Below are 18,311 nucleotides of genomic sequence, written 5' to 3' on the forward strand. Positions count from 1 at the left end.
TTCTAGAGAACAAGAGGGTTCAAAATTGCTCTTTGTTTGATTCAGTATGGCACTCTTACTAATTATAGTAAGTGTTTATTTTAGAAAATCCAACATTCTTATTTTTAGTAGGGCACTTGGTTGCTATCAGTATGGAGTTGTGGTTTCATTGGTGAAGCTTCTAATTTAAGACTTACTATTTATAGGCAGTCAAATTATGGTCAGAGCTATTTTTGACAGGGGCATTGAACTTATCATATGCACAACGATTGACTCATTTGTTAGTTGGTTCAATCTGAGGGACTTACTACTTATAGTAAGTCAATTATGCCCAATTACTATATTTGGCAAGGCACTTGGCTTGGCCTTAGTTGCAGTGATGGCCTTTGACACCTTTGTTTCGATTAGGTATTCAAGGTTTTACTAATCATAGTAAATAAAAGGTTGATAGAGATGGACCCTTACTATTTTTAGTAAGGCTTCCTCTTGAGTAGTGAATGCCGCGGGCTGCCTCCTGGAGAAGTCAGAATTGATTTTGCAATGATTAATGATGAAATTAAAAGATTATTATTATTATTAATGTTATACTTCTATAATAATTAGTTATTAAGTGCATATCATTAATTGAATTATGAAGTGACTTTAATAAAGTTATAATATATAGTCACCGTAAATTATTCTAGCTTGTTAGCGAAGCTACTTCATAAAGAGGATTTAAAGTAAAGAGTGTTTTATCCCACATTGGGAAAAATTGCAAGCATTCACCCACTAAAAAGCTAGTTAAGCAAGGCCATCCTTTCATTCGATCCATCTTACGAGAATATATTTTTATGCAATTTCTCCATTGTTTCTGGAAATTAGTGACTGGTCTTTCAAGGACAAAAACACTTGGAATTAGTGAAGGCTGGATGAAAATCCACGCCTTCTGAGGTTGGTGGATTCAATGCAGAGTTCACATTTGAGCTGAAATGGTGATTTTGTGATGTAATGAACTGTTCATGAGTCTTTCATAAAGGCCTATTCTCAGAAATTATCTAGGGAAGCACTGAGGAGTTTCCAGATCATCAGATGACTTTGAGTGTTCTTGGATGGCAAGCAAGGAGTGTGCCGTGGGTTATTTTGTGGTATTGTTAGAGGTTCAACATTTGAAAGGGACCATATGTAGTCTACAAGTTGTGGGATTGCAATGTGCAGAAGCTATCAAACTTCCAGGCGTTTACATCAGTCAAATCTTTGTTGCAGCATGACCATTAGTTCTGTGCATTATTATGGCAATGAGATCTTACAAGAATAATGTTTTGATTTCTATGTCTGATATGAAGGCTGCTGAAACCCTCAAATTGTAATCAGTAGGTGATCTAATTTGAATTCAATTATGAACTTCTCTTTGTATGCTAGGTGTTTGTTGAAATGCTAATGATGAATCAATGAGGACTTCAAATGTTATGATCAACCATATATTTGTTTAGTGCCTAGTTTTGTATGTGCAATTAGATATAAGCAAGATTTGGCTTGTTACAGTTATTACTATTCTGTAGCAGCAAGCTGTTCATTTTCTAGTTTAAGACAAAGACATACTTCCAAGCTAAGGTTGTATGCAAAGCGTCCATTGAAATGCCACAGAGGAATAAATGGATATTTCTAAATGTTATGTAAACAAGAGTTTGATGAAATGCATGGCCAGATTATTCTTGTGTTTGCATCAGAAGTTTGAGATCAGGATCTGCAATTTAGTGAATACTCCAGATTTGACATCCTTTTAAGTGTTTGACAAAATGACCATGTTGGTTTAATTGCCCTGGTGTTACAATACTGGAGTTAGAACCTGCAGGGATTCTTACATTAGGACGGATAGGAGTTATAAGGGTGTTAATACCAAATTTCTGAGGATGAGGTCACTCAAAAATGTGGCCTCACTGGTTTGGATATATACATATACATACATACATATCAATATATATATATATATATATATATATATATATATATATATATATATATATATATATCAGATTACATTGATATAACTTCTTCATTTGATCATATTCCTCTCTAGTGATTGACATCAGATCAGTGCAATCTTTATGATATCAGATCAAATACTCAAACAGTTCCATACTTATAAATTTGATATTGTTATCGGGAAATTGGGTAGTTAGACAGTTTGGTGTAACTAAGGGAAGATATATCAGTGCGATGGTTCGCCTTGCACCCCCTCGGGTACTATATGCATGAATCCTCTTTATCTGAAAGGACATGTTGTGCATTGGAAATGTAATCTTGCATTCAATGATTAATGAATACATAAGTCGCTTCTAAGTTCTTTACAATTCCTGTGTTTGATATCTTGTTCTGTCGTTATGTATTAGTTCCTGTTACCTCGGAGGGTAAACATTTGGCACCATTGGCAAAGCGAATTTGGGAAGCACGGTAATGGAATAGATTGAACAACTATAGGACAACCAATGAAGAAGAAATCATGGAACTTTTTGAAGGGGAGTACGCTTTGACAATTGACTTCCGTATTTTCCTGTGGGCCACCATTGAGACATTTGTAGGACTAGAGGCCGTGCACGAAGAAGTTATGGAAGACTCCGTGTGGGGTGCATTGAATGTCAGTCTCGTGGTGGATAGGCATTTGCACCATGCCTCATCTATTGGCACAAGAATTTATTGTACAACAAAACTAATGAGAATGAGTTGAGCGTGAACAACGACAACAACAGATCCTTCAGAACTTTGTTGAAAGCAACTGTCAGGATGGAGAGGACTGTGATACATCTTGAAGGAGGAACCAATCCATGAGCTTTAAGTTGTGGGGGTGGCAAGGAACACTTGTAAATCTGTAATGGCAAAGGTCGCATAGTCGACCCTCTTGTCTTGTACGGAGATATAAATAAATACAAAAGTGTTCTATTTGTTTGTGATTTATGATGTCTTCTTGGAATTAATGCCCAATCTATTAAATAAGGATAGAAATAAGAAGGATCTGTCTTACATGCCACACATCAAGCCCTAATTCTCACACAACAAGCCAATCGAAGATAGAGGTTTAGGCAACTCGCTAAAGGGAGCCATGAAGGAGGGTGACAATGAGAGGTATAGGAACCAAAGGGGAAAGCAGTTTGCCGGGACATTGATGGGTGAGAAGTGAAGAGTTACTAGAAGAAACATGACAAAGATTAAGTTGGACCAAGGAAACGAGAGGAGTTCATAAATTTGTCTCATACACCACGGGTGGAGAATTAGTGGAGTGAAGAGAGAACCAATGTGGGTACAGGTGTCGAAGCAGTGCGAGTGCAGGGTAACCAAGACACTGAGTTTGTCCCTCACACAACAAATGAGCAAGTACAATTTGGTAACCTAACCTTGTTTTCAGAACCTACCAAACCACAGTGCAAAGTGGGTGTGCAAGCGTGGATGTAGACCCCACACAGGGCACAACTGACACAACTGGTAGTTCAACCGATGGTACAAAAAGTATCATAACCGACAATCATGGTGACAAATAAGTAGAAATTGCCCAAATTTATGGGCCAGGTGAAGGAGGATCCGGTCCGCCATTGTTGAACACATGAGACCATTTAGATCGCAAATGGAGTGACTGACCAAGACAAATGGGTTAAACAATTCCTTGCTATACTCAAAGAGGGAACCATTGATTGGTATTCTGGTTTAGATGAAACCAGGTTGACAACATGGGATGCATTGAAGGAGGAGTTCCAAAAAAAGTTCAAATTACAACGAGACGACAATGAGATACTGGCAGAAATCTATGATACCAAGCAAGGGAAGAGCGAGTCCGATAGAGCCTATGGACGATGGCTGAAGGAGTTACTGGGCAAGATGGAGTGTGCACCAGCGGATGAACTCAAGAAGCGGTGGTTCGTCAAGGGTCTCAGAACATCTCTCCAAAGGAAAATGAAGATTGTACCACCCACTTTGTATGAGAATGCCTACAGTCATGCCATGGATTTGGTGAGCGAATACAAGACCTCCAAAAAGGTGAGAAAATCATCATCAAAAGATGAGTCCTTGGAAGGAAGTAGTGATGAGGGCTCAAGCAAAAAAGTACATGCCCTATAGAAGGATTTTCAACACATGATGAAGGAACCGAAGGCAAGTGTGTAATGTCCCCATCTTTTTAACATCTCAGTGGAGTTCTTAGCCTTGACATTCTCCGAAGGCTAAGTGGAGAAATAAGGAGAAATTGATTAAATTAATTTCTTATAAAGTCATTAATAAATTAAAATAAAAGCTGACTTTATATTTAATTAATTTAATTAATTGAGAGTGCATTAATTATTGGAAGGGGGAAACTTCTAGTAATTTAATTTTCTAGAAGCACAATTAATTATTGTATTGCAAGGGAGAAACTTGTAGAGAGTGCATTAATTATTGGAAGGGGAAAACTTCTAGTAATTTAATTTTCTAGAAGCACATTAATTATTGGAAAGGGAGAAGCTTTTAGAGAATGCAATTATTAAATATTTTATTTTCTTCTAGAAGGGTGAAGGAAAAGAACAAATAGAGGTGAGAGCTTCATTGTTTATCATCCGATTATTGTGAATTGCATTTGATATTAAGTTGCGAGAAGAATCTAAGGTTTCTAATTTCAGTCAGCCATTGGAGAACGTCAACTCTTCAGTGTTGCAACCATTTGAGGTGGTGAAATATCCATTGAATTTGGTATTCAGGAGAGCTTCAATGCAGGAGTTCTATTTGTGCTTAAACTAGAGAATAGATTTTGGCTACTACAGTATGCATGCACGATGTCGCATTGCAATATCTATGTTTGATTCATTTCCATTCTTGGGCATCACTATTATCAAGTTCCTCTTGTAACTATTAGTAGTTATGATTGTACTTCATAAGCATATGATTTTGTTGTGATAATTTAGAATCAAATTTCGGCATTACTGTAGTCATTATTGTATGTCAATTGTTTGTCAAAATGTCAGTTGGCTGTGGGCATGCATTTCATATCTAGTTTCCATGTATTTGCATTGAAAATACCAAAAGATTTGCACTTGCATATTAGTTCCTTGTAAGAGGATATACATTGGTATCAGAGCTTGCTTGCAAAGTGTTTGACAAAATGTCAAACAACTGAACTAGAGATGACTTTGGTGTTTGAAGAAGTTATAAGTTATAACCTATTGGGGTTATTACATTGGTATCGGAGCCTAGTTCCTGCCATCTTGAGGGTTTAGCAAGCACAAGCCATCTTGGGTTGGCTCTTGCAGATTTTTCACTATCAGGCAAGCTTTGTTTAATAGGGAATAAGATTTTTACAGGTAGCCAGACACCATGGGTGACAGGCAAGAGTGTAGTCCACCAAGAGACAATAGGAATGAGGATCAGGAAACAAGGGAATTTTATAGAGCAATGGTTATAGGACAAGAGCTGATGGCTTAGGCTTTGTAGACACTCACCACCATGGTCAAGCGCATGAACACACAGGATAGATGGAATCAAGAACAAGAGGATAAAAGGAGTGTTGTGGGATCATCTAGAGCTCATAGAACTCTTTCCAAAATAGTAGATAGATCCACACGTCCTACCTTTGTTAGAGAAGAACCAATACAAGAACCAGCAAAGGAAGTTGAGGATGAGACATTTGCAAATATCCTTATGGTTGCAAATGATGAATGAGAATTATTGGTACCGCAAGTTCGGGAGAGGATGACCTTTGAACGCTTTGTAAACCAGAGAAGAGAACATTATAGTTCACTCAGACAGGATAGGAGGCCTAGGGGTCAAAATAGTGAGCTGAAGAGGGCTACAAGCAAGCTTACTATGCCTACATTTGATGGGAGTGGTAAGATGACAGCTCAAGCTTGGATTCATAAGCTTGACACATTTTTGGCACTAAGGCCAATGAGAGAGATTGAAGCTATCAAATACGCCACTTTGCATTTGGAGGGAGTAGCACATGATTGGTGGTACCATAGTATGGTAACACTTCAGCATAATCAGGTGACAGAGTACCAGGACTTTGTGGATAGGTTGGTTGAAAGATTTGACAAGAAAGATCCAGAAGTTTATTTCTGGGAATTAGCACAATTGAAACAAACGGGCAACTTGGAGCATTTCACTGGTGAATTTCAGCGGTTGGCAGTCATGGTGACAAACATTTCAGAGCATAGATTGATAGTTCTTTTCATTAAAGGCCTATTCGAACCACTGAGAGGTTGGTAAAAGCATTTGATCCCATTTCTTTACAGGAAGCTATGAAAAAGGCAAGAAGTATGGAATATGTAGTCCCTACAATCAAATTTCAGTCCAAAGGAGCATCTTCTAGTAAGGATAACAAACCATTTTATAAAAAATCAGAGAGGACTGATTTTAAAAATGATTCTAAAGATAAAACTCCAGCACCTTTTGACAGGGAAACATTAAATGACTTGAGAAAGAAAAAATTATGGTTCTACTGTAAGGGACCCTATGATGCAAACTATGATTGTCCTCTTAGACCAAAGGGAAAAGCTAACAAAGTTATGTGGGCATACTATGAGGAATCAAAATCAGATAATTCAGACCAACAATCTGATATAGAGGAAATAGATGGTGAAAAAGAGGAAGACAAGGCTGAAAACTTGTCTAAAATAGAGTTCAAGGACGGGGAAGGAGATGGGCAACTTAGGGAAGCTCATCTCACTAGTATTAAACAAGAAGGGTCATTTCGAATGAGAGGAGTACTTGTTGGACAGCGAGTTATAACTTTGGTTGATACCGGTGCTACTCATAATTTCGTTGATGCTAGGTTGGTGGAAAGGTGTGGCATACAAACAGAGGAGTTTGGGGGAATTAGAGTGAGGGTAGCTGATGGCTATGTCCTCAATTGTGATCGTAAGACCACTGGACTCCCATTAGAAGTTAATAATTATGCCTTTAAGGAAGATTTCTATGTTGTGCCTATGGGAGATACATATATAGTCCTTGGAATGAGTTGGTTGCATGGTATTGGTGAGTTCATTCTTAATCTCAAGGAGATGGAGATGAGGTTTAAAGTAAATGGGAAGGCACAGATTCTTAAGGTAGTCAGGAACAGTGATTTCGGAATGGTCTCTTTCCAGAGGATGGCTAGGTTGATTTGATATGATCAGATGGAGTGGGCAGCAGAGTACATGTTAATGCCATCACAGGAGGGGCAGCAAAAGACTAAATATCCTCCTAATATTTAGAAGCTTAGAGTTAAACACTCTAAGGTGTTCAGTGATATTCCACCAGGTAGACCACCAGATAGGGGTATTGAGCACATCATTGGGTTAGAGGAGGGGCTAAGCTCAACATTATTACACCTTACAGGCATCCAAAGAGGTTGAAGGATGAAATTGAAAAAACCACAAAGGAGTTACTTACTATGGGCCACATTAGACCAAGTAAGTCTCCTTTCACTTCTTCAGTGGTGTTGGTGAAGAAGGATGGGACATTAAGGATGTGCATTGATTACAAGGTGCTTAATAGGAAGACAATTAAAAATAGGTACCCCATTCCTAGGATTGATGAGTTGATAGATGAGCTTCATGGAGCTTGCTTCTTCTCAAAAATAGATTTGAGATTAGGTTATCACTAGATCAGAGTTAGAGAGCAGGGCATCGAGAAGACAACCTTTAGATGTCATTGTGGCTATTTTGAGTTTGTAGTTATGCCATTTGGGCTAACTAACACACCTGCTACTTTTCAAGCAACGATGAATAGGTTTTTCCATCTTCAGTTGAGGAAATTTGTAGTTATCTTCTTCGATGATATCTTGGTGTACAGTAGATCTTGGGAGGAGCACTTGATTCACCTTGACACGGTGTTGGATATATTAGGCAAAGAGTCCTTGTATGCAAAGGAGTCGAAATGCAATTTGGGTATGACAAAGTTGTTGTATTTGGGTCACATCATTAGTGCAAAAGGCGTACGCATGGATCTTGAAAAGATTCGTGCCATTGTGGAGTGGCCTTCACCGGTGAACCTTACATAGTTGAGGGGCTTTCTTGGATTATGTGGTTTTTGCAGGAGGTTTGTGGATGGATATTCCAGGCATGTAGCACACTTGACAGATTTGATGAGAAAGGGAGCTTTCTTGTGGACTCTTGAGGCACAGGAGTGTTTTGAGAAATTTAAGGAGTTGATGACTTCCTGTCTAGTGTTAGCATTACCAAATTTTAGCAAACCTTTTGAGCTACACCGTGATGCTTTTAGAGAGGGCATTGGAGCGGTGCTTATGCAGGAGAAGCACCCTAATGCTTATGAGAGCAGGAAATTATTTGGCTAGAGCAGAGCTTCAGCATATATGATAAGGAGATGTTAGCCATTATGCATGCTTTGGCTAAATTCAGGCAATATTTGGTAGGTAGCAAATTTTGTATCAAAACCGACCATAATAGCCTAAAACACTTTTTGGCGCAGTGAGATCTCAATGATAGGAAAAAGAAGTGGGTGAGCAAGTTATAGTCCTATGACTTTGATATTACATATTTTAAAGGGACACAGAATGTAGTTGCTGATGCTTTATCACGTAGGCCCCATTTGAGCTTATTGACAGATATATCGGAGGATTGGAGACACTTGATCCTTGCAAAGTATACAAAGGATGCGTGGACTGCCGGATTCATAGATGAAACTATTCAGGACAGCAGATACACCCTTGTGAATGAGCTCCTCATTTTACAAATGGAAAATATTTTTGGTTCCAGGCTCAACAGTGAGGAGGATGGTTCTAAAATCTTTTCATGATTCACCTATGGTAGGACATCCTGGTTTCTACAAGATATACCAGTAGATTAGAGAGCGCTTCACATGGAAAGGGCTCAAAGTAGAATTACTTCAATATATTAGGGAGCATCCCACCTGCCAATAGAATAAGCAGGAACACTCCTATCCAAGTGGTTTACTTCAACCACTTCCGATTCTTGATAGGAAGTGGGAGTGTTTATTTATGGACTTCATCATAGGACTGCCTAGAGCCCAAGGCAGGGACTACATATATGTGATTGTGGATTGCCTTACAAAGTTTGCACACTTCTTTCCGATCACTGCTACATACACTGCTACACAGGTGGCAAAGTTGTTCTTCAAGGAGATATTTAGACTACATGGCTTACCTTGGAGGATTGTGAATGACAAAGACAATAGGTTTATGAGTCATTTTTGGCAGGAGCTATTCAGGTTGTGTGCGACAGAGCTCACTCCAAGTACTAGCTACCACCGTCAGACAGAGATAGTGAATAAATGGGTGGAGGGATATCTCAAATTATATAGCAGGGCAACAGAAGGCATGGGTAAAGTGGATTTATCTCTGTGAGTATTGCTACAATACCACTTATCACATGTTTATTCATATGTCACCCTTTATGGCCCTGTATGGGTATGAGGCACCCAATTTTATGGATAAGCTTTTGAGTGACAATAGAGTGCTCAGTGCAGGTGATTTGTTACAGGAGAGTCAAGACATTGTTAAGACTCTCAAGGATAATATAACCAAGGCATAGAATTAGAAGAAGCAGTATACAAACCAGAAGAGGACAGAGCAGACTTTTGAGGTTGGAGATATGGTGTATCTTATGTTAAAGCCTTACCATCAATCCACTCTCAAGAATAGTGGTGCCGAGAAACTTAAACCACGATACTATGGTCCATTCAGGATTATTAGGAAAGTGGGAGAGGTGGCTTATGAGTTAGATTTGCCAGCAAAGAGCAAGGTGCACAACGTTTTTCATGTGTCACGCCTCAAGAAGGCGCTAGGACATCATATTGTTCCTTCTACAGTATTCCCACCTTTGGATAATGAGGAAAAATCGATATTGGTGCTAGAGGCTATCATTGCTTTTAGGGAAAGTAACTTGAGGTGGCGCACTATAAGGGAGTATTTGGTGAAATGGAAGGACTTGCCAGTAGAGGATGCGACATGGGAGAATGAGGAGATTTTGTAGCATTTGGACTTGAAGTTGCTTGAGGACAAGCAATTTTAGGGAGGGCGGACTGTAATGTCCCCATCTTTTTAACATTTCAATGGAGTTAGCCTTGACATTCTTCGAAGGCTAAGTGGAGAAATTAGGAGAAATTGATTAAATTAATTTCTTATAAAGTCATTAAATAAATTAAAATAAAAAGGTGACTTTATTTTTAATTATTTTAATTAATTGAGAGTGCATTAATTATTGGAAGGGGGAAACTTCTAGTAATTTAATTTTCTAGAAGCACAATTAATTATTGTACTGCAAGAGAGAAGCTTCTAGAGAGTGCATTAATTATTGGAAGGGGAAAACTTCTAGTAATTTAATTTTCTAGAAGCACATTAATTATTGGAAAGGGAGAAGCTTCTAGAGAATGCAATTATTAAATATTTTATTTCCTTCTAGAAGGGTGAAGGAAAAGAATAAATAGAGGTGAGAGCTTCATTGTTTATCATCCGATTATTGTGAATTGCATTTGAAATTAAGGTGGGAGAAGAAACTAAGGTTTCCGATCTCAGTTAGCCATTGGAGAATGTCAACTCTTCAGTGTTGCAACCATTTGAGGTGGTGAAATATCCATTGAATTTGGTATTTAGGAGAGCTTCAATTCAGGAGTTCTATTTTATCGGAGAATAGATTTTGGCTGCTACAATACACATGCATGATGCCGTGCTACAGTATCTATGTTTGATTCATTTCCATTCTTGGGCATCACTATTATCAGGTTCCTCTTGTAACTATTAGTAGTTATCATTGTACTTCATAAGAATATGATTTTGCTGTAATAATTCAGAACCAAATTTTGGCATTATTGTAGTCATTATTGTATGTTAATTGTTTGTCAAAATGTTAGATGGCTGTAGGTATGCATTTCATATCTAGTTTCCATGTATTTTCATTGAAAATACCAAAAGAATTGCACTTGTACATTAGTTCCTTGTAAGAGGATATTACATTGGTATCAGAGCTTGCTTGCAAAGTGTTTGACAAAATATCAAACAACTGAACTAGAGATGATTTTGGTGTTTGAAGAAGTTATAACCTGTTGGGGTTATTACAAAGTGAGGGTTGAGCAAAAAAGAGGAAGGCGAATTATGGTGTGTGGATTGCAAAGAAGCTGGACACACAAAGGGTTCTTGTCCTAAAAAGTCTTTCTGCAACATCTGCTAGATTCTAGGACATTCCACTAAAAAATTTCATGGCTCCCTACGATATTAGGGTTAGAAACCAACAAGTATTGTTCACACAAGAAAAACCCTCCACCTCTGGGACGGGTACCCAACAAAATAACAGTAATACCACTTCTGACAGCTACAAGAACAATCGACGGGGAAGCCGAGGGAACAATATCAACAATAATCATACCCATATCCAATACAATGCTAAAGGAAAACCAATGATAGAGTGTAGAAACTGGAACCAATGGGGACACTTTGCCCGGGATTTCCAGAAGGAAGAGACATCACATAAGTTGTGTAGGTGGTGTGGACCTGGTGACCACAAAGACACCAATTGCCTAAAGCCTGGTGTCAACCTCCTTGACGTTGAAGGAAGAAAGGTGGAAGAGGATCAACTGACAATTGCAAGGGGACAAGAAAAGAAAGCCATCTATCTTGACCCTTGTACAGAGAAACAAAGGGCATTAGAGGCAAAGACTGAAATCAAGAAAGAATTGTTGGCATGTAAAGGGTTAAGGGATACAACAGGCACCTCTGCCTGAGCAACAACTGAACAAAATATTCTAAGGCAAGTGATGCAACTGGAAGTACCAAGAAAGGTCGAGGACTTTCTAGAGACTATGCAACACCTCCATACAACCCTCCTTAACACTCCAACAACCACAACGAGTACCCTGGAAAGAAATGAGGCTCTTGGTAGTTCGGCAACAAATCCCATGATACTTACGGTGAATAGTGGAGGACACCATGTCGTGGTGGAGATGGGCATTCTAGGCACCATCCTCACTGATACAATCGTGGATGGAAGATTAGGAGTGAATATTTTGTCCGAAGAGACTTGGAAGAGCCTTGGGAAGCTGACGTTATGGTCACTGACCTTCAATCTCTAAGGAGCTGACCAACATGGTATCAAGCCCCTAGGGACTCTAATGGTGTACAAAGTCACAATCGATACACAACTGTTTACCCCAAATTTTGTGGTGATCCCTCTTTAGCGTAAGGGATATGATGCCATCTTTGGGAGAGGATGGTTGGTGATAGCTAAGGAAAACCATAATTGGAAAAGGAACACTTTATCCTTCGAGAAGGGTAGAAGGAAGTTCATAATTGATTTGAGGACCTAGATGGTTGGAGAGGAGATGGCATCCTCTTCGGATTCCAAACCGGATGATGAAGTGGACGAAGGGAAAAACATGGAATCCAATGACAAATGTGTATTGGAATTGAGGGAGTACTAAGATGATGCAGACTCCATGGATGACCTATTTCACTAGCAGAGGCGTGACCATGAACTATTCACACCATCCTGCAATGTAATGGAAGTTGAAGAGGAACATAAGAAATTCCCTCTGGAATACACAAAGTACAAGGAAAGGGAGAGTAAGATTAAGGATAGTCTTTCCCAACAATTACCTAAGGATGTGCCTATCAAGTACTAAGAAGCCAAGTTGCAAGAATTAAATTTGGGGCATGAGTAGAATCCCATCCTGATAGGGGATAACTAGGATCCTGTATTGAAGACCGCTGCATTTAAAATATTTTTGGAGTACAAGGATGTGTTCGCGTGGACATATCAAGACTTGAAGGGTGTACCCCCAAAACTATGCGTACACCGAATTCCTTTGGTTCTCGGAGCGCAATCTATACACAAGAGGTTGTACAAGATGAACAAGAATTATGCTGCAAGAGCAAACATAGAGATCGAATGCATGCTTGAGGTGGGCATCATCTTTAGAGTTGAAACAAGTGAATGGGTCTCTCCATTAGTCATTTCCCTAAAGAAGGAAGCAAACTAGATCCGCATCTGTGTGGATTTTCAATGCCTCAACGCGGTCACCATCAAGGACCCGTTTCCTATTCCATTCATTGATAACATTTTAAAGGAAGTGGTGGGCTGTGAAATTTATTCATGGATGGGTTTTTAGGGTATAACCAAATATCCATTGCGGAGGAAGACAAATTAAAAACAACCTTCGTAGTGGAGGACAATGTATACGCATACAACTGTATGCTTTTCGTTCTCTGCAATGAACTGACTACTTTTTAGTGGATCATCCTACACATCTTTGACAAGATGTCAGTAGGGAACTTTGCAACATTTTTGGATGATTGGTCAATATTTAGTGGGCAAGAAAAATAGATTGCCACTTTGGGTGAATGCATAGAGCGGTATCGGTGAGCTCATCTCACCCTTAACCCGAAGAAGTGTCGCTTTATGGTATCACAGGACAAGTTGCTTGGGTACATAGTTTGTAAAGATGGATTGAAAACTGACTTAGACAATGTATGAGTGATAGTGGAGATGGAGGTCCCTGCTGATATGATTGGAGTCAAATCCTTCCTCAGACGTATTGGATATTATCTTAGATTTATCAAGAACTTTGCACAGATATCATACCCATTGGGTAAGCTCACAACAGAAGGGGGAGCCATATGTTTGGGAGGAAGCATAGGGAGAAGTCTTCAAAGAGCTAAAAACAAGGTTGTTGGGTGTTCCCATCCTAGTATTCCCTAATTGGGATAAAGAGTTACATGTTCAAGTCGATGCCTCAAACTACGCCATTGGGGCTACCTTGGCACATGGACTAGATCATCCAATATACTTTGCAAGGTGGTTGTTGTCCAAAGCAGAGAAGAATAATAGTACCATAGAAAGAGAAGTCCTCAAGATGGTTTATTTTGTTTAGGAATTTCAGTAGTACCTATTGGCTAACCCGTTTACTTTCTATGTGGACCACCAAGCTGTCATGTACTTGGTCAATAACCCCATTATTCAAGGTAGAGTCATTCGGTGGCTTCTGTTGCTCCAAGAATTCACATTCAAAATTGTGGTACGACCAAGATGTAGCCACGTGATGGCTGACCAACTGTGGCATATCAAGTCTGACGAGCCACATGTCAGAGTGAATGACAACTTTCCTGACGGACACCTGTTTCAGATCGCTGCACTCCCTCTGTGGTATACCACTATAGGGGAATATTTGTTTGTGGGCCAGTTTCCATGAGAGATGCCTCTTGGAGAATGAAGAAAGTTGGTGTTGCAGAGCAAGACTTTTCAATTGATCAATGGATTACTTTATAAAATGGGGGAGACTAAGTATTTAGACGATGCATGATGGAAGAAGTACCAGGAGTACTCCAGGAGGCCCATGAGGGATCCACAGTTGGATACATTGCTCTTGACACAATAGCAAGAAAGATGCTTCTAGCTAGCTTATGGTGGCTGACACTACATAATGATGCAAGGGAATGGGTTGTCGGGTGAAACACTTGTCAGTGAGTAGGCAAACCTCTTAAACGCGACTTCATGCCACTCAACCCTTCACATGCACAAGAACTATTTGAAAGATGGGGGTAGACTTTGTTGGACCCTCACGGGTTAGTCATGCTCGAAGATGTTGATACATAGTAGTGGCTAGTGACTACTGGACAAAATGGGTGGAAGCACGAGCACTGCCAAATAACTTTGCATTGAGCACGACCAAGTTCATTTATGAAAAAATCATAACAAGATATGGAATTCCAATCCATCTGACCAAGGGTGGACATTTTGTAAACCATGTTATCAAGTTGCTTACCACTAAATTTAAGATTTTCCACACGATGTCAAGCCTGTATTATCCTTGGGCGAACAACCAGGCCAAGGCAACTGATAAGAGTTTGGTCGGGGTCATCTATAAGTCGTGCAGAGTCGAGGGTGAATACTGGGAGGAAAGACTACCCTCAGTGTTATGGGCCTACCACACTTCCTACAAAGTGACCACTAGACAATAGTACCTGCAAAGTTTATGGTACCAAGTCTACAGGTAGCTATTGATAATAAGCTCGGTGACATGGAGAGCCTAAGGGAGAGGCTCTATGCCTTGAACAAATTAGATGAGAAGAGGGCAATGGCTCAATGGGTGACAGACATGGCACAACAACAGAGGAAATTTTGGCATGACAAACAGATATATAACTATATTGATTGTTTGAAACATTTCATAACACCAATATTGTTTGGATTGAGATAACTTTCACAAAGTCACCTCTGTTGATATTGGAAAGGTCTCGTCTATCAAGTTCAGACTGAAACAATATATATCAGAATTAATATTGGACAAATAAACTCTTGCAGATTAATATTCGTCAATAACAAGGTAGCAGATCTGATCAATTGATACATTATCTAATTCATTAAATAAGGGTACTGATAAAATACACATTTAGAAATCACATTCAAATACACTTATTTGTGGAAAATAAAGAATTATGTACAAATTATAAATAGTTAGAGGTCCCTTGCAATTTGAGTTATAAAAATTTAGTTTAAACCTTAAGAGACCACATGATGGGACATTACATGGCCATCCTAAAAGGGGAGCAGATATAGGGTGGAGCTTGAAACTGTCCTGATGCTGATTGATATATCTGAAGTTCAAACCAAATGCAGTAGAAAGCTAAGTAATGCTTACACACAACAGAAAACAAAATGTTTGCCAGAACTGATAGCTTTACACTGTGCATTAGCTTGCAGTTAATAGATGTATGAGAATGAGGGTTTGCCCTAGCTGGATAAGAGCAAAAATGACTTATAAAGGCAGAAAATATCCATAAGAAGGGTGTGACTATGATTCTTATCATTTATAGTATCTTGTGCAACTAACATTTATGCTGCAACCCTTTTCAACTAGATTCTTTCTAATTATGACTGTAGTATCATAAGTATCAAAGTTCCTGTAATCTGTACTGTGTATCCATTTTCTTGACATGCAAAGGATAGCATATAGACTGACAAGTTAAAAATTAATGCACATGGAGTATTTTGTACCCAATACAAACGAGTTCTCATGTTTTCTCTGTTTTGACCCTTATAGTTTCATAAGTTTCTACCAAAATATTTTAACAGTTTTAAAGGAGATCTTCTGATATGGATATCCTTTCCCTAGGCACTTAAACAAGGCAAATATTTTTTGTCTGTTGCTTTCTTTGTAATTGAATAATAATTGGCAGAACAATCTCTTTAACCACTTGTGATTTTCTTATTTAATAATATCAAGTGGAAGGAACCACTTGGTGTGCATGATATTCCTCAAACTAAGACATAATATTTCTTTTTCTACATAATAAAAAGATGCTTTACATTATTTTTAAAATGTGTTTAAGAGTATTCTCTGGACATAGAGAACATACATCCTATCTACACAATTGCTATGAGATGATAAGATCATTTGAGAAGCTAGATGTTGTATTTAGATTGATACCCTTCATTTTGCTTGCTGATCTGTACCTTTTTAAGGTTTCAATTGATTGCAATGTCCTTTTGTACAACACAAGTTGACTTGGAAATCTTTGTTCTTATTGCAGAATAAAGAAGATAAGTTCCGGAAAGACCTAGAAAGGATTGTTGGAAAAGATGATTCTGGCTTTAGTGGGTTGGATCTTGCAACCCTCATTAGAAATAAGTATGGAAGATCTTATGATGTAACTCTTATAAAAAAGGTAAACTCCTCACATTTTTGAATCCTTCTCATCCATCTACCTTCAACACAAGATAATGAAAGTTTTTAAAATGTATTTTTATACAAAATGATAGTTTTAAGGGGAAACATGCAAGATTCATCTAGTTTATCTATTCAAATACCTTTTAATCAGTGCCTTCTTAGTGTGAGATTTGATCACGAAATTTCTCTTGTTTTAATATAGTTGCATGTTTAACTCATATTTCATTCTCACATTGGGAATCGATAGACTCCTAGTGGGGGACCTAATAATTGTCTAAGTTACCAGATTCTCTCCAGCAACCCTCAAAGTCTGGTTCAATTCTGTACAAAGTCTTGTCGTTGTCAAATTCTCTTGCAGAACTACGAATTTGCTGCAAATTCTGTCAGAGGAACCCAGGATGAATTTGCAGCGAATTTTAAAGAATTTGCTGCGTATTTGGTCTAAAAACATTTTTTTAAACTTTTTTAGGTGTTTTTTTTTTGCCTAATTTGGTCTATTCTATCCTCCCAACCCTAAAGTAACCACTAAAAAGACTAAAGAAGATGGTCTATATGTCATTTATGCATTTGTGAATGAAAATGAACACTTGCTTATAGAGGAAATCCAAATTGACAATAGGTGACATCCAAATTGACGATTATAGAAGAATTTCTTTAAAAAAGATATGATATCTTTGAATCTAGGGCTTAAAATATGAATCTCAACTATTGATCTAGCCTGGTTACAAATCCTCTAATCAATACAAAATGAAAATTCAAAGAACTGCACTTATCTTTTGACAGTTCCATTCATTTTCAAACTGTCCCCTTGATATGAAAATATGTTCCATACATGTGACCAAGCAAGTGTATCATGTTGTATGTATGGTTAAATGATGCAATTAATATCCTATTGAACTGAAACATAGATATGGTGGTGTATTTTGCTGTGTTGCTTTACTCTTAGCATATTATGTATGAACTTATTTGTTGGTGCATACATATACACACAACATACATATTTTTTAAAAACATATGTTTTGTATGGATGAACCCAAAACAAATCCAAACCCAACCCCAAAAAAATTCGGATGAATTTCAAACCCGAATCTTGAACCTGCATTTGTACCAGAATCCGAACCGGCAACTTAGACAATTGTCCTACTGCTGTGCTCATTTATTTAAATCATCAGTTCTGTGCTGCCACAGCCTGTTTCCATTTTTAACATATTACGATAAAGTGTTATATACTGCAATTTAACCTAAATACCACAATGCCACTAAGGAGCTGCACTTTAATTACCATGGTCAAAGGTGATGTTTTATAGCTAGACCATTTCAGCAACATTTGCTTATCGTCTTTCCACAAGGAAGCATAATATCATTGATGTTTATATTTTAAAAAGAGCAGGCCTGCTAACCTATCTTATTTTAATTTGAGACAAATTTATATAGTAGAATTCGGAATTTGTATTTGGTATCAATCTTGGAAAAAGGGTAATATGACATCAAACTCAAAATGGAAAATTCTTTGATGAATTGAGACCATTGTGTGGGGGCCACAAATTTTGGGGACAGATTTTGCATTTTTATGGATTCTACATCAAATTCTCAGCCTTTTGGGGGAGTTTGGAAATGTAAAAATAGGCATTGCCATTTTATGGGAAGAGTTAGGGGACCATCATGATACTGTTATCTGTTTTCTCAGCAAAAGGGTACTTTCTTAAGAGACCACCTATAGT

The 18,311-nt window shown here is 38.3% G+C and overlaps 1 protein-coding gene across 1 annotated transcript in view; it reads left to right on the forward strand.

The window, feature by feature from the left end:
* Nucleotides 1–18,311, forward strand: part of LOC149549147 (uncharacterized) — a 111,050-nt gene that overhangs the window by 42,079 nt on the left and 50,660 nt on the right. The window contains exon 3 of the mRNA XM_089792573.1: nucleotides 16,454–16,588. Within this exon, the coding sequence (XP_089648699.1) occupies nucleotides 16,454–16,588 (135 nt within the window). The remainder of the gene's footprint in view (nucleotides 1–16,453; nucleotides 16,589–18,311) is intronic.

The sequence above is a fragment of the Cupressus sempervirens genome, chromosome 7 (genome assembly GCF_028749045.1).
Source record: "Cupressus sempervirens isolate cs-2001-9-10 chromosome 7, ASM2874904v1, whole genome shotgun sequence".
Lineage (NCBI taxonomy): Eukaryota > Viridiplantae > Streptophyta > Pinopsida > Cupressales > Cupressaceae > Cupressus > Cupressus sempervirens.